At 29.7% G+C, this 24007-nt stretch overlaps 2 protein-coding genes across 2 annotated transcripts in view; one reads left to right on the top strand and one right to left on the bottom strand.

Moving 5' to 3' along the window:
* Positions 1 to 136: 136 nt before the first annotated feature.
* Positions 137 to 2749, bottom strand: SerRS (Seryl-tRNA synthetase). Its single transcript, XM_011055100.2, has 6 exons — positions 2600 to 2749; positions 1949 to 2478; positions 1579 to 1863; positions 1288 to 1509; positions 640 to 896; positions 137 to 555 (listed from the first exon to the last, which is right to left on the bottom strand). The coding sequence occupies exons 2-6, from the start codon at positions 2408 to 2410 to the stop codon at positions 300 to 302; spliced, it is 1482 nt and encodes a 493-aa protein (XP_011053402.1). The 5' UTR covers positions 2411 to 2478; positions 2600 to 2749; the 3' UTR covers positions 137 to 299.
* Positions 2750 to 8218: 5469 nt separating this feature from the next.
* The window catches only part of LOC105145514 (metabotropic glutamate receptor 8), a 124003-nt gene continuing 108214 nt past the window's right edge, over positions 8219 to 24007 (top strand). Inside the window, exon 1 of the mRNA XM_087405082.1 lies at positions 8219 to 11770. Within this exon, the coding sequence (XP_087261208.1) occupies positions 11754 to 11770 (17 nt within the window). The 5' untranslated portion in view covers positions 8219 to 11753. The remainder of the gene's footprint in view (positions 11771 to 24007) is intronic.

Below are 24007 nucleotides of genomic sequence, written 5' to 3'. Positions count from 1 at the left end.
AAACAACTTTTGTCTCTGTATATAAAAACGGCCGGAGGAAATCTTTTCTTGCGAATCAGAAGTTTATAACTTCTGATGAATCAAGGAAATAAAGTATTGTTGTGTGTACGAGTGACGACATGAAGAGTTGTCGACATTGAGAAGCCAAAAACACATTCGTGTATATATTTTCTTAAATAGCTATTACAACACATAGCTTTGCACGATTCAGTTAGATCATAATGGAACATTTAAAAAATGCAATAAATAATATCTATAGTCCACTTGTTTCATTTCGCCATTTCATTCACATAACTGTGCTACTTAGATACGTTTTCTTTCTGCTTTTTCTGTTTCTTCGTTTCAATCTCGTCGATCGGCGCAGCTTTCACAAACGGAATCTCATTTTCGTATTCGGAAGGCATGTAATCCGCCAAAATTTTTGGCACTTTGATGCCAGTTTCCGTTTGATGTACTTCCAAAATTGCGCAAATTACACGCGTCACAGCACACATTGTCGCGTTCAACATGTGAACGTAGTCTGTCGTTGTGTTCATTTTTTTCGTTTGACCGTATCTGTAGATTAAATGAATTTCATAAAATTTTTGCGATAAATTGATTAGGAAGGCAACAATATTTATATTCATTTAATCCACTGACCTGACTAGCAATCTTCTTGCTTGATAATCCAAGCAATTGCTACATGATACGAGTTCGCGAAATGCACCCGAGCCAGGAAACCAAGCCTCCAAATCTAATTTTTTAGAAGCTGCGTGATTCAATGCACCGGATACAATATTAACTATACGATAAGGAATGTCTAGAGCTTGATAAAATTTTTCCGCATTGGAAATCATTTCTTCCATCATTTCCCAGGATTTGTTATCATGAGGCGAGGTAAGGCAGAATTGCTCTATCTATAAATAAGACAATAAAATTACATTAAATTTATTGTTTTACATATACATTAAATTTATTGTTTTATGAATGATTAATTTTTACTTGGTATACCGAGTGATCTTATGCGAGACTGAACGATTCGTAATTCACGAGTTTTCAATCCCTTATCTTAAATTTGAATTTTTTAAATGTATAATATGCAGATAGACTACAGATAGGAAATCTTGATAGAAATCTGACATTCCTAGTTAGGAAATGTATATACAACTTATAACCATATACATGAAACATCGTTGCAAACTGTTTAAAGAGGAAGATAGAATTTTTAGAACAGGTCAAGATCCACCTAGCTGTGGGGATTCCTAATGTTAAATAATTGGCTAACAATTCTTATTTAATTTCAGATACCTTTTCAAATTGATGTACCCTAAAAATACCCCTAGTATCTCGTCCATGAGAGCCAACTTCTTGTCTAAAGCAAGTAGAGATTCCGGCATATTTTATTGGTAAAGCATTTTCGGCTATCCATTCGCCTCTATGAAAAGCTGCTATTGGCTGCTCAGAGGTAGCAATGAGATATTTCTCTTCCATTTCTTTGTCCTCGTTACGTTCGCTACCTTTACCAATCACCTGATAGAACAAAATAGGATAATTATAAATATAAATTAATATCTTATATTAAAACTAAAAAAATCTTACTTTATATAATTCCTCATCAAATTGAGAAAGTTGCGCTACTTCTTGCATTGCATCTTTTCGCATAATAAATGGAGTGTAGAGAGGCTTGTAGCCTGTCTTGAATAATTTCCTTAATGCTAATTGTATTAGGGCTTGTTGAAGAAATATCGCTGGACCAGTGAGAAAATAGCCTCGTCCACCAGAGACATTTGTTCCACGTTCTCCATCCATTCCATCGATCATATGAATGAGATCAACATGAGAATATTTTTTTTTATCAATGCAGTTTCCCCATGTTCTTTCTACCTAATGTGGTATAGATTAGATAAATAACAGATACTAAGAACAAGCAAGTTTAAATCGCCATAAGCGATGTATCAATCAAACATACTTTGTTCTCTTCTTCATCGTTGCTGACAGGCACAGATTCATGCAAATGATTTCCCACCTCCCTGAGTGCAGCATTCCTTTCCAATTCAGTAGTCTTTAGGTTCTCATCGTTTTTCTGTATGGCATCATCGATAAGAGTACGTATTTTTTTGATTTGTGTCACTGTCAACGCTTTCAGGCTTTCTGAGGTCAAGTTGTCCAAATTGTCAACAATTGCCTGGGATACATTGTCATCATCACCAAGCGGCTCCTTCCTTTTCATCTTCTCACCTATTTCTTTACTACACAGGTTTTTTAACTTATTGAAATTGTCGGCGCGATGACGCAATTGTCGCCAATGTTTGTCCTTCTCGATCACGGTATCTACTAGCTCTACATCTTTGAAACGCTTTTTTTGGTTCTCCCGGATTTTTTCTGGGTCGAAACCTTTATCTTTACGGAAGAAATCCAAGTCGAGTACCATAATTTCTATTTTACGTTCGGCGTTACGAGGATACACACTTTGCCGCACACACGTGGCACCTCAACCAGCTGTGACAGAACAGATATACGATTCAATATTGTCGACAATGATATAGATCATATAGATCGAGATATGCATTCTTTCTGTCGGACATTTATTTAACTTTGATATATTTACGTATTTTTTTACCTGTTAAGTGACAACGATCAACGACTGTCAACGATCAATAACGGCTGTCACGATCAGTCACGATCTTCTTGCCTGACCTGAAATGATTTGAGGTTATGGATTTATGAGATGAACGCGCCCTTAGGTCTGTTCGTATCGCATGCACTTTTTTTATTCAGCGGCCTGTATTTAAAACGCGCTTTTATTGATAAAATTGAATACGGATCAATGCGTTCTCAATAGTTGAGTGAGCGCTTGCTGTTATTGGTGTATTCTTTTAGATCTCATCCAATCAGCTTTTTAGATCTGGAAGAATACATCAATAGCAGCTCACTCAATTGAGTCCGCTGAACGCAGCCAATAGGTGCATCCAAAAGCACGACCGCTCAGTGAGCTCTTATACAGTTTGGTCTATATTTTTAGATCTAATGGAATATCAATCAGATGTAAAAACTCACTGAATGTTCAGTGAACGATCGTGCTTCTGGACGTACCTTAGAACATATGCTACTGGAAAGAGCATAGGCTTACAATCCCTGTATGTACATTCGGCTGAAGTTGAGAAGATTGACAAGGATGGAGATAGAAAGCCGAGAAAATTGACAAGAATGGAGATAGAATGCGTCTAGTCAGCAATGCGCATGCTCCATATCGATGCACACGAGGGTCTGCGGGGTGAAGAAAAGCAGTGAAAAAAGGTGATATTCCACCTCCCCACAGTTACGTACCTTGTATACATATATGTTTAAAATATAGTTGTACTCGATTTTTACTTAAAATTGTGATTTTAATGTTATTATCCAAGTTTAATTATCAATAGAGATAACTGCAGAGAAAAAAATGATTTAACGACAATATACTGGGTGTTTCATACCACCCATACAACCCTTTTATCTTCGCAGGTCCAATCGTAAAAATGTTCAGACAGAAGTTGTATAGAGTTTAAAATCTATTTATTGATCTTATATCAGTCTATTTATTGATCTTATATCAGTTTTAAACCTTAGATGGCGTCGTCAAAGTCAAGTCAAAGTCACGTCGATTTTTTAAAATAGAACGCTCAACTTTTTATTCCAGTATCTAATAACTGATATCGAGAGCTTTTCAAAACACTATAATAAAATTATTTTTCATAGAGTATTTTTCGAGTTATAAGATATTCGAAAGTTACTGTCGGCATTAGCATTACGCTAGATATCCGACCGACGGCTAAAATCTCTTGAATATTGTTCAGGATAGCATGTCTTAGATAACATTTGTTAAGATTAAAGCCATTGGAGATTGTACTTCTTATTTTCATTTTTATATAAAAATGAATTTTTTGTGTAAAAATAAAAATAAGAGGAATAATCTCCAATGGCCTTGTCTCTCAGAAGAACATTATTATGATTGGACCTTATCCTGTGAAGATAAAAGGATTGTATGATCTGAAACATCCGGTATAATAAGATATTATAATATTAAAAGTAGGCGTATTTATTTATATAGTATTTAATAAAAAAATCACAAATTTAATAATAAATGTTTACTAAAAATTGCATTTCAATTTTGCAGATAGCATCAGATTCGACAGTTTTACAGGATGTATACTTTTCACGTAATTTTTGAGAAGTATGTATATATTGATATTAATTTTGGAACTTTAGGCTTGGAGATCTTGAATGTTAATATTTTTTCTCCAATGTAAAAAGAAAAGTAGAAAAATGAGCTATGCAATAAATTCAATAAAAAAGAACAGATCTCACATGACGAGATGGTCGAAATCGTTTGATACTGTAACCTGTGACGGCTGTGACTCATATTATTGGATCGGAAATCCACACAAGGTATAAAGTTTATAAAGAATTAGAAGAAAAAGAAGACGGTCGGAAGTCAGAATGTGTGGCTGCTCATAAGTCAGTGTTCGGTAACAAATTTTTCATGTATGAATATGTATAAATATGTATAAATATACATAAATATCCATGTATAATTATACATGAAATATGTCCATACATATTTGTACATTTCTTTTTCTTTTGTAAAATTACTTTTTAGTAATAGAAATAATAATAGTAATGTGAAAACATTAAAAATAAAAAGATAATTTTCATACTATTTATTTTAGAAAAAAATCAAGTTTGAAAAAATGTAAAAAAATTACTTATGTATAAGTATATATAAAATTATGCATAATTGTGTATGAGCAATTTTTTTTTACATTTTTTTCCAAACTTGTTTTTTTCTGAAACAAACAATGCGAAAATTATCTCTTTAATTATTTTTAATGTTTTCACATTACTATTATTATTTTTATTACATTAAAAAGTAATTTTACAAAAGAGATGTATGAACATGTATAGACATATTTCGTATATGATTATACGTATTTATGAATATTTATGTATGTTTATACATATTCATGTATGAAAAATTTTTCACCGGTCATATATACCGGGTTATATATAGTTGACTCTTGTAAAAAAATTATCTTAAGATATTAAGAACCAATCAGAAGGCCATATTAGTATCTTAAGACGTTACTTAAGACAACTTTAAAATATGAATTATAAATACCGGTTTTGTTAGTTCGTGGCTAAAACAGAGGTTCAATAACTTATTCCTTATTTCAATAAATTATTATGGATTTTTATAGGTATCGAATATTTCTTAATTAACTTCGCCGTTTCTTATTTAATATTCTATATATATTTATTGGGTTGGGGGAAAAGTTCTGCGGTATTTTGTTAGCTCAAAATTATATATACAATATCTTCTAAAAATGATCAAAATTTAAATTTAAAAAAAGCTTGAAATCTTTACTTTCGAATGATTATATATACTATTATATATACTATATATATTATATTTTTTGAATTTATACAAATTTTGTAATTTTTATATATAGAAAACTACGAGCTGAAAAAAAGGGAAATTTTTCTTCTTATTTTGTGGGTCATGTGCCAAAGACAATTTGCGAAAATTTTTGATTATCTATATGATATCGTGAAAGTTTGTAGTTTTCCTTACAAAATTGTTTTTTAAAAATATTTCTACAATTTTTTTTACTCTTGAATTATTCGCGAGTTAAATAAAAAAGAGCATTCTGACTTTGATTGTTCATAACTTCATTAAAAATCATCGTACTGGAATTAAAAAAACAGATTCTTAAAGCTGAAACGTTGCTTTATCTAATAGTATCATGTTAATTTTTTAAATGTAAAATATATAGAAATTTGAGTTAAAAACGTGATATTATTTTTATAACCATTGCACAATGGAAAAAAGGACAGTATATCAATATATCACATTTTTAGCTCAAATGTATATATATACTATTTTTTAAAGAATTGATATTATACCACTTGATAAAGCAACATTTCAGCTTTAAGAATCTATTTTGTTAATTACGGTACGATAATTTTTAACGGAGTTATGAGCAATCAAAATCAGAATGCTCTTTTACTTAATTCATGTGTAATTTGATTACAAAAAAATCATAGGAACATTTTTTAAAAACGGACTTTTAGGAAAAACTTTAAGTTTTCGCGTCAGATAATCGATAATTTCGCAACAAATATATTCTGTATATATTTTGAACAAACAAAATTCCGCAGAATTTTTTCTTCATACACACATCATGTTTTACGGATATTTAAAACGAATATAAATATCAAAGTCGCCAAAATGGAGTACATCGCGTTTGTTAATTTTGAATTATATCACGAGCGATTGTTATTAACTTCGAAAATCTCATATTTTTTATTTAACTTGTTACAAATATACACAACTCGCGAACAAAACCATTAAATAATGATATCACACGGTTATATGTATGCGTACTATTACCATCTCATCGAAAACTAACAGATTATTTAATATTATGTGTTACATTAATTCTCAACTAATACTTTTGCGTGCGCATGTAGTAGAGTAACTATATATAGACCATGTATGGAGCAATTATCGGAATTCTAACGTTTACGAATTTATTTGACATCACGTCAATTCAAGCATGAATTCGACCATGAATTTCCATTCGAGCATTCCACCGTGAATTCGAGCGAACGAGCGACCATTCACATTTTTCGATATCAGTTATTTTTCACATCGTTAACACACTTTATACTATACATATATGTGTGCTTTTAACGCTTCGCGTTTCGAATCTTATAGAGGTTATTATTATACAATTCAATTTGCGCGCGGATATATGAAGTTGTGCACATATCGAAGTACATTTCCCACCATTCGATGTAGTTATGCGATATGCCTCGATGAGCGCCGATATATTCACGCATTAAAACAAAACACGATCGAGTATGTTTTAGATCTCGCGCTGGCAATTTTCCGAAATAATCTAGCAAATAAATACGTATATAATTTAACACGGATACCGTGAATAAGGAAAACTGTGACAGTGCAATAATCGCAATCGTACGTATAATAAAGGAGCATTTATACAGGCCGTAAACTTATATACTGTAATCGGTAAATTCAATACAATGATTTATGTGCTGCCACTTGCCGTTAAGGATCCTATTCTATAATTCTTCACAATTGATATCATTACATTAATTTTCTTTATGCAGCTTTTTTACCATGTAGAAACCTGTGAAATGACGATGTAATTACGATTTAGTTACCAGTTGTTACAAAATAGAGTCCTTAATTTGAATTAATTTTATGATTATGACATAAGTTATATATCTTGTAAGTCATTATTAAGAGCGGAAACATAAATTGAAATTATATTGAACTTTATTGATTATGGCATAAGTTAAGTTTACGGCCTGCATAAACGCTTTTTTAAACCTAAAAAATCATTTATGTTAGCCATAAACTGTTAACTTATGCCATGAGATAATAAAAGGTTAAATATCGTTAATAAAGAAAACTTCACATGCATGATCATTTTCAAAATCAAGTCTTAAATTATATTCTAATTATACAATAATAATATAATCATTATTTTATAATTAATATTTATATATAATTGTTTTCAGGATAAACAGAGAAACAGCACAATAAATATGATGTACGATCTTGGTGAGTGGATACATTATTATTATTATAATTAATTGAGCATTTATTTGTAACAATATGTTTCGAAACAGTATATATGTTTACAAAACAGTAGAATGATTCTACAAAAAATCTTGTTGAGAATAATTACGAAATATTTATACATTCATTAAAAATTGCAGTATTTTAATATCATTACCTTATTATGTTGCGTCTTAATTTATGCTAACAAAAAAATATAATACATATATATAATACATATATATATATATATATATAAATTATAGATGACTAAAATAGTAATAATGGCAATTTTCTATTATTACATTATAAAAATATTAGATAATTATTTAGTATTCGGGATGATCTCCAATATAATAATATTTTATTATCTTTTTACATATTTTGTACAATACAAAAGCATTTCCATAAAATTATATACTTATGACAGAAGTAAACTCTCCTCTCTACTTGGTAACATATATAACAATACAAATTCCAGTTTTTTTATTCTTAATTATAAAATTTGTTTAAAAAAATTTTTTTTTTCGATATTTTTAGTATTTTACTTATTGTCAGATACAGCTATCATTGATCCGTATATTACAATACGACAGCATTGCATCTAAATCCTTAGTTGTCTTCATCCTGAAAAGGGTGTCGAAATTAAAGATTAAGTAGGAAAGTAACTTATTCAGCAATGACGACTAGCGTCAGATGCAGCGATTGCGGGGATAAATTCAGATGATAAGGGAGAAATGAGTTCTTGGCCGCTTATTTCTTGCCAAGTTCGGTGAAGAAAACTAGGTTTATTTTGCATAGAGTTCTCCAGTTCGCGTGCCATTCACACTGGTTGTAGTTATAATGGACACCCGAAGTTATAATGCATAATAGTTATAATGGACACCTGAAGCAAACGTGAATTTTTTATATAATTTATATAAATAATTTATCATTTTACATGTACACATCTATATATTTCGTTTGTTAAATAAGATATACGTTTGCATATTCATAATACAAATAATAATTAAATCATTTGTGCTGAATTCAAGTTTTATTAAAGCTTTCTAGTGCGTCTCTCGTATCTAAAATGTAAATATCAATGAATTCGCAAATTAATTTTATATTAATTCATTATTTTATAATTTGTTCAAAAATTTAAAAAAGCAATTATAATATAACTGTTAAAACATTTTTAGAGATTATCTTTTTTGAGCGTTTTCGCGCACATTTTCTACATTAATTAAACTTTTGCTAAAATAAATTATCGAATTTTCTGCTTATTTATAAAAATTGTATAAAATATATCATTAAAATAAGAATATTAACAGAAAATTAATCGTAAAATTAGGGAATTTATTTTAGAAAGAGAAGACTATCTACAATTTCTTACATCCCTTTAAAGTAATGAAGGCTAATTTAATTGACTTGCGTTAAATTCTTCGCGCATTTATAAAGGTTTCGCAGAGATAGGAATGAAGAGAATTATATTACATATTACTTACTAATTCTCTGTATTATAGCTCCTTTACGCCAAATTGGTATCTTCTACGAAGGTATTTAGGTTGTGCACGTGAATCTAACAAATCAGAATAATGAATTTTTTATGTTCAATTAATATTTTCTTGTGAAAACAGCTGTTTTAAAGCCAACTGAATTAGCTATTCAATTTTACAACGATGAAACATTTTACGAGGATAAAATACATATATTTTAAATATATGTGCGTATATATGTATGTGAAATATACGTATACCACACCTACATTTTAGATGCTCTGATTATATTGGTAAAATATAATGCGATAGCATAAAATTATTATGCAAACACATATTAATAATTATATAATACAATATTATATAAATATAATATTAAATATAATATGAATATAATAATAAATATATTAGTATATAAATGTTTATATATTCGTATTTTAGATTTTGGTTTAGTATATTTTTTACATCAGTTTTACTATTGACAAAATATTTTGTGTTTTGTTGTAGTTTCAAGATTTTTTAAATTTATGACTATCGAGTTTATTCATCTTTTTACTATACAGATAAACAATCGTGAAATGATATTATATTTATGAAATTCAGTATATGCATCGAGCAAATTTCAAACAATATTCACATATATTTATAGTACGAAAATGTGGAAATAATAAAAGGGTTATTTTTTCTATGCATACATAATGGTTGCGTTTAGCGGACTTAACAGTTGAATGAAGGCTCGCTGCTATTAATGTATTCTTGCAGATCTAAAATACTGATTGATCTAAAAGAATACACCAATAACAGCGAGCGCTCACTCAATTGTTGAGTTCGTTGAACGCAGCCAATGATCAAATAAATAAGAAAGCATATATTATTATTATGATATTCAACATTGTAAATTAATTAACTTGCTTTATAACTGCATTTTATCTAATAATTCGATCGATTATATAAATGAATAATCTAATAATTTAAATTTCATATGTATACACGTGTTGTTCATTGTATATACTGCACAAGATACATTTACTTCATCCTTGACTAATTTAGTTTACGCGTAGTAATTTAAATTACTTAGTGTGTTGGCCGTTAAATTACTTATCTATCTCGTCTTTAATTGTTGTACGTAATTAGAGAAATGTTCGTTAATGTTCGTTTACTGCTAGTTGTAAATCAATACTTTTTGCTCGTTTTTATGATGAAAAATTAAATTATAATAATATAAAAATTTCTGAAAACATTTTTGATAATTAAAACATATTAAAAAATTTCTCCAAAACAATAGATATGTATCTATATAGAGTAATTAAATTTTATAAATATAACTATCTATAATATTTGAAAGTTATGAATACAAATTATGTACAGTAACTGTTTTGATGAGTGTAGATAAAACTAAATGAATTAACTTGAGTTATAATAATTTTGTGCGCTCGCATGTGCATTTGAATGTGTTTGATACATGTAATACATTAACTGCATTTATTTGATATTTATACAATATAAAATCAAAAAACAATATTAGAAATTCATTATATATTTTTCTGGAAACCATACTTGCAGAAAAAAATGATAAATTATTTCAATAAAACTTAATATACTCTGCTTTATTTTATTATCCGACTAATGTAATTCGGATATTTTTATGTAATATAGAACATATCAAGTCTCTTTTATAGAAAATTAAACTCGAAAGACTTGGCAAGAAATGGACTTTTTTTTTTTTTTAGGAAAGAGCAAACATTAGTTTCTATTGAACGTACTCCTCATTAACGTAATGTTCGCCACAACGTTTTCTCTTTTTAATCTATATAGGCTAATTACACTCTAGTCCATGGTTCCTCGCGTTCTCTTCAATTTTTTTATCCTTCATGTTACATAACATTGATTATGTTTTATTATTTAATTCGGTTGTGAATTAATTTAACTACGAAGAAGAGACGATGATGACGACGTTCCGTCGTTGCTCGTATTTCGACGGGCGTCGATGAAAAGTCGATCGATCCGTGCGGGGGTGGATCGACGGGAGCTTCTCTTTTTGAAACGTGGCCCATCCCTCTCGGGCAACCAGTAACCCCCACCGGTAGCGCTTGCGCCCCAACGTTTCCTATAAGAGGCTGAGTCGCTGAGTGTGCTGAGTACCGCTCGCGCGGATTTCAGTCTGACCCGCGGTACCGGCGCCGCGGTCGTTGTTGTACGTCGTTACGAACCATCCTCTCTTTGAGAACGATATCCCCATCATGATGCTCCCTGGCCTCGACTAAGAGCGAAAGAGACAAAGAGAGGGCGAGCGAACGAGAAGAGCTCCTCTTTTTCGTCCCTTTTTTCTCCCGCCAACCGCGATAAATCAAGCAGCTTCGTCGACGCCAGCAACGACGTTGCTTCTTCGGGACGATCAGCGTACGTTGACATAAAGAAAGAATGACAGTATTGCGAACGGCAATAGTTCTGCCTGTTGTTGCGTGGACGTAGGGGTGGTAGTCCTATATATATATGGGATTGCTCTCCGCTGAACCCCTCTTTTGCGCGGCATGTGATTGTGCCCTATATGTGTTATTTAACTATTTACTAGTGAACGCGACTCTTATGGTGATGTTGTCTTTTGCGTTGCTAAATAATGGGATTGTCGACGGAGACGGAACGCGATCGCTTTTTGGTGTTCGATAGCGGATATGCGACTATCTGATTGGTAAACTCTAATTGGACGAAGCTGTCTATAGCTGTTGTGTTTTACGCGTTGATATTTCCTTCTTTCATTCTTTCATAGATGATATTGTTTTGTTACTGCTCGGCGAATGGCTCTTCTTTTTATGTTATTATCATTTGTTGTTGCTGGATATCGATTTGTTGAAATTACTATTTAATGGTGGAATGACAATTTTTCGTTGCTGCATTATGAATGAATTATTGCGTTAGATATTGTATGTGTAATCTTATTCAGTAGTTAATTAACAAGAAGTTCCTCAATTGTCAAGATAAAAATATTTTAATCTCAAAATATAAAGTATAATACTTTAAGTATGTTTTATACAACGCAGAGTATATTAGATAAAAATTAATATTAAATTTATTTAATTCTACTGAAATTTATCAAAAACAACTTTAAATACTTATCATCTTTTGTCTGTTTTAACATCATAAATTTCTCGTATCTGTTGCGCGCAGGAACAGCTTGCGTCGTCTTTAACGAATTAATTCAGAGATAGTTAAAATACAATTAAACTCTTATCCTTCCCTAGACTACCCTTCAGTTTAATATAAGATCACGTTACACAATAAAAAAATTTAACTATCTCATTTTGGTTAGTTGCATCGCTGAGAGATTCAGAGGGAAATAGGATGTCAGGACAGTTCCTCTCCATTTTAGTTGGGAAACTAGAAAGTGGATAGGGATAATGTGTGTGTGGGGTGCATTTAGCGCTGACGTTTGTCTCTTGTTTGCTGCCTACTGTGACGAATACGAGACATTACTTGTTCCCTGTTTTGTCGTGATACATGCACCAACGATACTTCTACTTAATATATTAACGTAGATTGTGTTGATATTGATTGAAATGATCAACTTTTTCGAATAAATTCGTGCAAGATGTCCGATAGTATATAATTAACGTGAAATTCATTTCTGAAATTTTCCCCTAACGCGTAGTATATATTTATGGTTTGAGGTAATAAATGTCATCCGCGAGATAAATTTACTTCCTTATCTATATAATTAAGAGGTCATAGCCTTCTTGAAAACTTTGGAAAACTTTTTGAACTTTTGATGATAATTCGAAATCTTTCACACTGAAATGTAAATAAAAATGTCAGTATTTTTATAGCGTTCTTACCTGCAAATAATATAATGGCGAAATTTTTAAAGGCTAAAATGTAAAATATCATAAATATTTAATCTGATGATGTTTCCTAGGAAATCAGTATCTTATTTTCGCAATTCACTTCGACGCAAATGTGATCTTGATGCGCGTTAGTAATATCTCTGCCGAATAGATTCCAACTAAAAAAATAAAAGTGTATCAGCTACAAATAAAAGAAAGCTTTGCTTATCGAGAAACCACGATAAGCAGCAAGATATTGTTACAGGATATTGATTGCATGAAAAAGCATTGCAAAGGTCGTTTAAAAGCTTTTGTTTTTGTTCAAAATTAGGTGTAATGTTAAAAAAATTAAAAATTATAGTTTTAAAGATCTATGCAGTTTTTAAAATATTCACGTATATATCCGAAATTAAAAAGTTACAATATTTAAAAAATGAAATTAAACTAAAATTAACACACAACCGACAAATGAGCTAAATTAAGATATCAGACATTCAATGCAAATAAAATGCTTATATTTATAAGGAGTACCAACGGCGCTGTTCATTACTATTATTTACCAATTTTAGAATCTTCGTCAGCATGCAGTTCAATTTGTCGTGAATCTCTGCTATTGCATGCAAAGCGCATGTATCCTTTCTTAACGCACACAATAACATGTCGCATCTAAATGTGCGGTGACAGGTGCCCATTTAATGCCTCACTTGATATTCAGCGACAGAACGTCTCAGGATATTGATAACGGTCTGCCTTCACCATTTCACTCTTGTTGTTTGTACCTGCAGGAAAATATAATTGAAACAATTGTGATTAAATCGATAATACGAAGTTTGACTTCTATCAAGCACATGGAACGTCTATAATTTATGTGTGTTACGGAGGCAAGCATAATCATTGAGATGGTAGAATCTGAAGGGGTAGAATCCGATATTCTATAAAGAGAATTTACTTTATGCAATATATGAACGATATAAGTTATTCCAGAAACCATGTATTTTCTACAGATTCCTTGGAGAAATAAACAGTTTATGTAATATTTAGCAGAAATTTCTCAAAACGTATTCTTTTGGTATGTTTTAAAATTAATCAATATTCATTTTATATTAATTACTTTTTGATAAAAATACTAGATATTGTCAAAATAAATCCGATGACATTAATTATATTTATAATTAATAATTAGAAAATTATTCTATTTATTTTTATTTTCAAAACTAGAGTTTTTTAACGATAATTTCTAATTATTATTTATAGTTTTAAAATTATATTTATTTTGAAAATGAAGTATATTCCTAACTTAAGTGTTAGCGTAATTTTTTAAGAAAAAATATGTTTTTAGATACTATCTATAAAATAGTTGTGTCAAACATAACGTACGACTTTTATTTCTAATGTATTGATTTTTATAGATTTCTTAAAATGAGTGACTTACGTATAATTATAATACATTCTAAAAAAGCTAATTGCTTTCCTTTATTTACTAGATAAATTTATCAACATTGCTATTAGTGTTTAAGATTTAAGATTATATCCATAAAATTAATATTTCTCTCTCTCTCTCTCTCTCTCTCTCTCTCTCCTTTCTCTGATAAAATGCTTCTGATATAACTTTTTCTGTATATATGATGTAACTTAACTTGGAATATGCAGATATTTATTGCATATGACAGATGCTTATATAACATCGCATATGCAATGGTAATGTGCGACAGAAGAAATATGCCTGAGTAACTATAAGTCATAGTATCCGTCTATGTCGAAAATTATTTATGATATTGCCAAACACATGTATGTTGCAACGGTTTACGTCCTATAAAAATTTTATGATAAAATCTCATACTGAAATACGATGGAAATATAAATATGTTTAATTATAAATTTAAAAAAAAATTTATATTAAATCATATATTATTAAATATGAAATCATATATTAAATATAAAATTAAATTTATATTTTCGCATATTTCTATTGCAACTTCATTTTATATTACAACAAATCTGAATAATTCTGAGAAAAGTTTTTACATGAAAATTCCTTTTACATGAAAATTATTTTTTAATTAGATATTTATAATATATTTATTCTATATATAAGAATTATAATATTGAGATGCATAAAATAAAATTTATTTTATTTTTTCCATTTATTTAAATTAATTTTACACAAATAGAATAACAGCATGAAAAGATTATCTTTGTCTATAACCTTAGTTAAAATCCTAATATGCTACTCTTGATAATGGAATGAAAAATAAGATATAGTTTTCTATTGATAATTAAGAAACTAGTTGTGACCGTTACACTACAAATATTTTACAAGACAATAAGACAGAATAGTGAAATGATTTTTTGGAAGAGGTGCATCGTTATGGAAGCCTTGCGCTGTTTGATAGGGAAATTACAGGAAAACATATTAGGACGCCATGACACTTTGACTATCAGAACTCGCGCTGATAGACGACAATTTCGATTTTCTGTATTGCTTACTCAGAGTTTTGATTGACTGTTGCTTTTCTGCTTTCTGCTATTTTATCAAGATATGAACGCGTCCTTAGTTTTATGAAGATGCATTGAAAATTGCCAATACCAGTATTGGTCCAGTAAATTTTGATCAGGCCAATGTTAATCTTTGAAATAGCTATCGTTCTCGAAGCGAACGAAGCGAAGTTGAAGGCCGAGTTAAATCTCTGCTAAACCACTTAGCGATCACCATGAGAGAATTTGCTTTGCAATTCCGTTTGCCTTCCCTTCTGATCATCGATCTCATATTGGAGCTAGAAGTGGAATTAGCAAGAAGAATAATGAGTTTACACCCAAATAGGTTAAAATGAAAGTACATAAGATTATTTTAAAAATAAAATCTATAATATTCATTTGAACACACATTCATAACTATAATATCTAATCCAATATGTAAAATATTTAAAAATAATAATTTAATAGAGGAAAGATATCGATACTAGCATAGGTTTTTTAAAGGGACACTCCTTATTTCTTGGAAATTAAATATTGTTTTTTATTAATATTGATAAAAAACATGATCGATTATGATTAAATGGTTAAAAAAATAAAAACCCATAACTTAAATATTTATGGTTTGTTTCTATATAAAAGCAGCTAAAAACGAATTTTACAAGTACAAAAATAAAATTCTTACGATTCTCTTTACGATTTCCTTTTGCAAATTGTGTTTAAATAATAGTAGATATTATTGATAATATTACATCGTTTCATATATTTGTAATTTCTTAAATCTGTTTTATTTATATATTTCTCTTTCTTATTTCCTGACATATTTATCTGTAAGATAGACTATAAACTAATTTAATCTTTAGTGTGGAATTATAATGTCAAATAATTTTATTGTTGGAGTTGAAGGCAAGTCTGTATTTAAGAAAAAAAATCTTTCTTATAAAACTCACGTTTACATCTTGCGTAAAATATACATATGAATCAACTCAAATATACATATAAATCCTAAAAAATATTTTATATCAAAGCAAAATTTCCATAAAAATTCTCATACATATTCAATTGTAAACAGATGACTCCTATAAGTAAATTAAAGAATAGAAATATGTTGCATCTGCCTATTGTGTTAATTTTAGGGCCTAGCTTAGTTTTGTCAGACGCTTAATTTTTGCTTATTTTACGAAAAAGTTAATTACAAATAATATTATAAAAACTGTTATATCATCTGATAAAAAATACTTTTTAATTTGTATTTGTATTTCTAAAGTTTTATTTTAGCTTTTATATTTAAGAAATATTGTTTAAAAATAAAGTGATATGATGGTATCGACGATTTTTTCTACTCTGTAAAGATTTCTTGCAATATCTGTTACTTAAACTTGATAAAATCGCATTGTAAATATATGTTGTAAACAGAACTCAAAACCTGTACGTTTGATCTCTAATAAAATTAATAACGTATACGAAAATAATACAAAGTTTACAAAAGAAATTTACACTTCAAATATCTTTTATGATATATTATTTAAATATTTTATATACATATGAAACAAATAGATATGATGATATAATTTTAAATTTGCAGTATATTTGAAGTAAAATTTAATTTACTCATCAATCAAACATATGTTTTTTAAATCTCGAAGTCGGAGATATGATTGACTAGTAATCAATTGCACTTCGTTGTAAATGATAATATCATGCGTTGAAAATACGTGATCATTTTACAACATACAGATTTGCTCCTGTTGAAACATATAAATTTATCTTCAAGGTTGGAACAATGCACGAAGAAACTGTAATTCGCATTTATAAATTCGTGGACTGCATTTGAGTATGTACGTCATGCGGAAGCAAGCACGTACGCAAACTATCTCCCGAAATAACTTACTAGAGAGATAGAGAGGCGCGGAGTTTTCTTTCGGGGTACCTGCTCGCCTCGTGCTTCAGTACTATGCCATAATGTAACGCGACAGATAATAATGTAACGACATGAGTTTCGTTGTCCGACATCTCCGTGAAATTTATACAGTCGTCACGCTTCACTTGCTATATCGCATATCCAATTTGGTTCATCGTCGCGCGCTCTTATTTTCTTTTGAATACTTCGCGTTTTGTACAGATTAATTATCGTGCAACAGGGAGTTTAAAGTGTTAAAATTTAATTGTCCTTTTGATGTAACAATTGCATTCAAATTGTTGCATACGAGCAGATTGCGCATAACACATTAATTCCATCAGCATTAATCCATCCTTTCCGCGTCTATAAATTGGACTTTGATATTGGATTATTCCAAACAAGCCTTGAATCAAAATGAGATAAATGTTAATTGTTAAAGATAATAGTGAAATGACAATGATGAAATCATAATAGCTAATTATTGCTTACATGTAAGCATTAACTCGTAATATAAATTTAATACTTGCCCTAATATTAGCCATTGCGAATTGTGTATTTCCAGATAAATCATAACAATCAAATGTGTTGATGCCTTTATAATCCAGCCATCATATTGAAATTTGACAATTTCGGATAAACTTTCTTCTTGTTTTTATAATTATTGCTTCAGTAGAATCATCAGCTATTTCAAAAAGAGTAAGGCAGGAGTATCCCACGTTAATATGCAAATTAGCCAAATGTATAAAAAGAGAAAAGGTAATTTAGAATGGAGAAAATTTCTTTTGTTTGCGTCCAGCATAAATTTGAATTTTTTATCGGCGAAAAATCAACTCTCTATCTCGGCACACTTGTGAGGGAATTCCGTGTGATGTGATAACTTATGTAAATTCACATTTCATTGCATTTGCATTACAGTATTTGTGTAATATCTATCTATATATATATATATATATATATATATATATATAATATATATATATATATATGTACCGTGATATATAGTTAAATGTTTAATATTTTGAATTTGTTATGCATAACGTTCGAAATTGCGTCATAATAATGCATTCAGATTCAATTACAAATTTGAAAAAAAAAATGGGAATAATATTGATAATCGAGTATCTCCGAGTAATTAAATTATTCAGAAAACCAATTTTGTAAAATAATAAGACAATTTTTGCATAATTAAATTTAAAATAAAACTATCAATATGTATAACAAATATTTTTAAAGCTTTCACGAGTATTTTCTTTAAAGAAGTTGTGCGATTTGCGGATTATCTTCATGTCTTAGTACTTCGTTAAATGCTAACGTTTCTAACAACGTATATAACAATAATTAGTAGGATTACTATTAATAGAAATTTAATTTATTATATCGTCAAGAAAGAGCAAAAAAGCAGAGAGAGAGAGAGAGAGAGAGAGAGAGAGAGAGAAAGAGAGAGAGAGACTTACATTAATATAAAAAATTACTATAAATTATGGAATGAGAAGTACATGTATACAATGATTTTTTATATTAATATAAATATAGAGCTCATTTTTTTAAAGAATTATCCTATACTCACGTATATTTTTTCGAAGTTGTAAAGCTGTTGTAGTTCAATCTTTAATGAGGATTGCATTGGAAACTTATTCCAACTAATCCTGTGTGTGTGTGTGAACCAACTACGATTTTTAAAGTAAGTAAGGTAGATCGTACGTACGAAGTTTTTAAACGAGATTAAAGTTAATTTGAACCAATCACCAAGTTTGTCGGTAATCAGCTGTGCAAAGGTCCTATAAGTTTTTGAATCAAATTTTTAGTTTACGATATCGCGAAAAGTCACGTAAGATGGAAGTATGAAATAATTGAAGAAGTATTCATGTTAGTCAAAGTAAAGTTAATCACTCCAGTTAGCCATTTTCATGTAATAGAATAAATTTTGATATCTCTCTTGAAGATTATCGTATATTATTTTATATATACGATCATTTCAATGGATCGTGTACATGTATACGTCAGTTTTCGCATGTTCATTATAAAGTGCCTCTTGTGGAAATTAAATACGTTCTTCTTGTCGAAACTAAAATGAATTCATATATCGTTCCCTTAATTCAAAATTGACACAACTAAAAAGTTAAGTTTCCCAGAAAAAAGGAAAAATTATTTTCCAATTTGACATAAAATTGACTAATCAAATAATATCGGTGAAAAGTATGTATTTTGTTTTACAATCTTAAAAAATTTTTTTAAGTTGTAATGATTTTGATGATTTTTTAATGAGGTTAAGTTAATTTACTTAAATCATGTGATATGTTTTTCATTTATTTATTTTTATTCTTCTGTTAACTCTTTTCTATTTTTACTGCCAATCTATATTTTAAACGTATTAGTTACCTATATTTTTTTGTATCTTTACATAGTATAGTTGAGATTAAAGGAATATATCGACATTTCAAGACTGATCTATATGCTACGCGCATATTGATATTTTGAACGTGAATAAAATGCTCTTCGGTATTTTTACGGAAAATACCGAGGGTCGACAGATAGTATTTTAAAAGAATGAGAGTTTTCGTTGCCATCATATCATGATATAACGTCAAAGAGAAAGATTACAAAAAGAGGTGTATAGAATATATATTTGTACTATACACACACACACACACATACATACACACATATATATGTATATATATACACACATGTCTACTCTCTAAAAGTAAAAATTAGCATATTATTACTGAAAAAGTAAATACTCGCTGATCATGATAGTTATAAGTGTAGCATTGTAAATCAAAATTTTACTGAAAGAGTTAGTAGTATTGACTATTTTAGTCAGTAATAATAGGCTACTAGAAACAGTGACTTTTGATTAAAAAATTAGAAATATGAGTTGATCAAATCAGTAATTTTGGACTGCAAAATCAGAAATATTGAGTCATCTAAAAAGTATCCGCGGTTTTTTGTCACTAGATGGTGTTGATGGTCACATCTAGTGACAAAAAACCGCGGATACTTTTTAGATGACCCAATATTAACTATTCAGATCAGTAAATCCCACACTGAGAGAAATGCTTTATACAAACATTTTGTTGATATGTGGAAAATCTACGGTTTAGTAATCAATACGAGAAATATCATCACAATTTCTGGATACCGAGATTATCACATTAATAATATTGGCATGGACATTGATCATCGCAAAACAAGCGCTTAGTTTCCATTTAGTTTCGACATGAAGAACGTATTTAATTTCCACAAGAGGCACTTTATAATGAACATGCGAAAACTGACGTATACATGTACACGATCCGTTGAAATGATCGTATATGTAAAATACACGATCGTAATCTTCAAGTGCGATGTGTGTGTCTGTGCTTGTCTGTACTCCGTACTAGCACTTATTTTGTTTTACGTACGCGATACTGTTTGGTATCGTTTGATGTCATAGATACAAAATCAGCATTTTTCGACTGATAAATTACTGATTTTATAGTAAAATTTTGTTTCCACTGACTATCAATGAGATATAAGATGGAGGAGCAAAGTATAAGTATTTATATTGAAGATTAATGAAATATTCCTAAATTATCAAGGAAATCTCATTTTACCATCAACATTTTTTTTACTAATGACATTTTTACTGGTTTATTTTTAGAGAGTATCACACACACACACACACACACACACACACACACACACACACACACACACACACACACACACACGAGCGAGCAAAAAAAAATCTGCTCTTTCATATGGTGTGTTTCAACAAGGATTTCAGATTTTTTTATATGATTGTTTGTGTTACCGTATGAAACACTAGCTAATCCAGCATTGATGACCAAGCGTGAAACAAGATCACAGCGAAGTTTTAAAATGGATTTACGCAGTACGTGCCTCAGCAATGTCAAATAATTCTAAATTCTCCGCTATACAATGAAATTGTTTATTGATATATTACGCTTGGAATTCTTGGAAAACATTGGTGGCGCAATGAACGTAACCGAGTAGTTAGATACACATTTTGTCCTTTCTGAAATTATATTTCGAAAATGACCTCCTAGAATATTAAAGGCGCTTAAAGTCGTCATATAATATATATTATATTATATTTATATATATTATATTTAGAGTTATTAAGAATAAAGTCGGTACTGGTCCCTAATTACAGCGCGATTTTAAAGATTTCAAACACTCGAACAAGAATGATAATAAAGAGTTACTCAAAATAGGACATCATCACATGAAAGAGCAGACAATACGTTTATATACCATAAATTTAGGTATACCCCAAATTCGATCTAAATTATTTAGATTCCTCGCTGTAAATACTTTGACAGATGACCAGAGACCTGGTTATAAGTTTAGTTTTTGGTAACCTGATCTGAAATAGGCCGCCTATAATCTGAAATAGTTCGATCTACCATCCACCATTTGTTAATTTCAAATTGACATATATCGTTAGTAATAGACATATATTATATTTAAAATAAAATCGTAAATAAAAAATGTTCAAAGAGTTTTGAATGTTTCGTGTTCGAAAAATTCAGAGAATTCGTGTTCAGGCCGTTTACGGTGTAAATAATTGGTGCCTAGACCTATTTTGGAGACTTATTTAATCATATTGTAAGTCCGCATTGTATAGGTTTCTTGATGTAAACGTAGCCTTTTCGATAGGAAATAATACTAACTTCATTTTATTAATTCCACTTTTTATCCAAAAAAAATCTAAAAAGATATATGAACAAAATGTCTTCCTTTTGCAGCTACTAAACTAGCTGGACAAAAAGTCTAAAACTTTGCACAACAGTTTGCATCCTTAAACATCCTATCAACATCAATAAATTTCATTAAAAATTTTGTGAAAATGGTTCACTTTTACATGGAATGCCCCATACACACACACACACACACACACACACACACACACATACACACACACACACATATTATATATACATATATATACATACATATATACACGAAGAGTCAAATCATAATGAACCGAGGAGAGAAAAAATTAGAAGTATTAGAAGTATTAGCCATAAATATAATTAATTTAGTAAGCATGTAATCACATATTACATGCTTAATATACATGGAGAAAATTTTATATTAAATTTTAATACAATTTTATTATTTTATTACACTTTATTATGTCTTGTATTTTCGATGGACCATCACAACATGATTCAGACATAACTTTTACTATGATAATACTAATTTTTATCATATAAATAAAATAATTTTTGTTAAAAGCCAGTGCTTAAGCCGTATTCTAACATAAAAACAGTTAATTTTTACTATGGTACGCAAACCAAATTTGTTAGGTATATATTTTTATCTTTACAATACTAACTTTTATTCAACAAGTATTGATTTTGTAAAAAATTTTTACTATAAAAAAGTGTAAAAATTACGTTGCATTATTATTTAAAAAAAAATAGTTATAACATTTAAACTTATAATTGTCATGATAATCCACAGCTTCTACAACATTATAGTAATTTTAAATATAAAATTTTCTTCGTCACTGCCATATCGTATTAATATTGCAACTATACAATTATGAAAAACTTTCTAATGGTAGCGTATCCATCAGCTTAGACTGAAATTCTCATACACATTTTTCTAATTTATAAAATTTATCTAATTTACAAAATTATTATTAAATTATCACAACAATGTAATTATATCATATTATTAGTTGGGTTTGGTATTATTGGGCATAGTATAATCCCACTATATATATTATATAATACAGCCACCCAGAAGGTATGATTGGAATAGCCATACTATTTAATTGATACCTGCAAGAAAGTATGATTGGAATAACTGTGCTATATAATCAATATTTACAAGAGAATATGGTTGAAGAAGTTTTAATGTATTTTAAGGCGTATTATATATATGTATATATAAAACGATCTTGTGTAGATAGAGCAGATTAAACTTTGAAAGTTGAAAAGTCCTCTACCATTTTGCAATTTTCGCAATGGTTAATGAGATATTAATGTATGAAAATAGCCAAATTCGCTCAGCCTACCGCCAAATGCAAGCGGGCGAGATAAGATCGCCCAAAGAGATATATCGATGTACGGTCGTAGACAGAATGGTTGCAATGCTTTTTTTTTAATGAGTTTTGGACAATATACATACAACCTAATCAAGAGAATGGTTTTTATTTGTGAATTTATAATAACATATTTGACCCGAGCGGATTTGCATTAACCTAGGTTGGATTAATGACGTTGCTCTTCTATTGGTGGAATATGTAACGTCGACCAATAGTAGAATATTATCCAACCCAAATGGGAGCAAATCCACTCGGGTCGAAAACGCTATGAGTAAGAATCAATTTGATTGTTGCGCTTGATGAACAAGCTGTATTCCAAATTCATTGAAAAAAAAATGTAGCAATCATTCTGATCACGATCGTATATACTTTGTCGCTAAGTACATTGTTTACAAGCGACATTGGCATTAACGTCTAGCAATGGCGAATGCGCTCCTCATTGGACGGTCTTATCTCGCCGCCCGCTTGCATTTGGCAATAGGTCGAGCGAAATTGGCTATTTTCATAAATTAAAATCTCGTTTACCATTGCGAAAATTGCAAAATGGTAGAGAAGGAATTTTCGACTCAGTTTAGTCCATTCTGCCGCTACGCGAGAGTTTCATCACCAATTATCATTATATATATATATATATATGTGTATAAAGACTAAAGTATATGATCTGTTATTGTT

Source organism: Acromyrmex echinatior, chromosome 4 (genome assembly GCF_024713525.1).
Source record: "Acromyrmex echinatior isolate Ae372 chromosome 4, ASM2471352v2, whole genome shotgun sequence".
NCBI lineage: Eukaryota > Metazoa > Arthropoda > Insecta > Hymenoptera > Formicidae > Acromyrmex > Acromyrmex echinatior.
The sequence above is the reverse complement of the archived record's forward strand: the minus strand, read 5'-3'. Positions and strand labels throughout refer to the sequence as shown.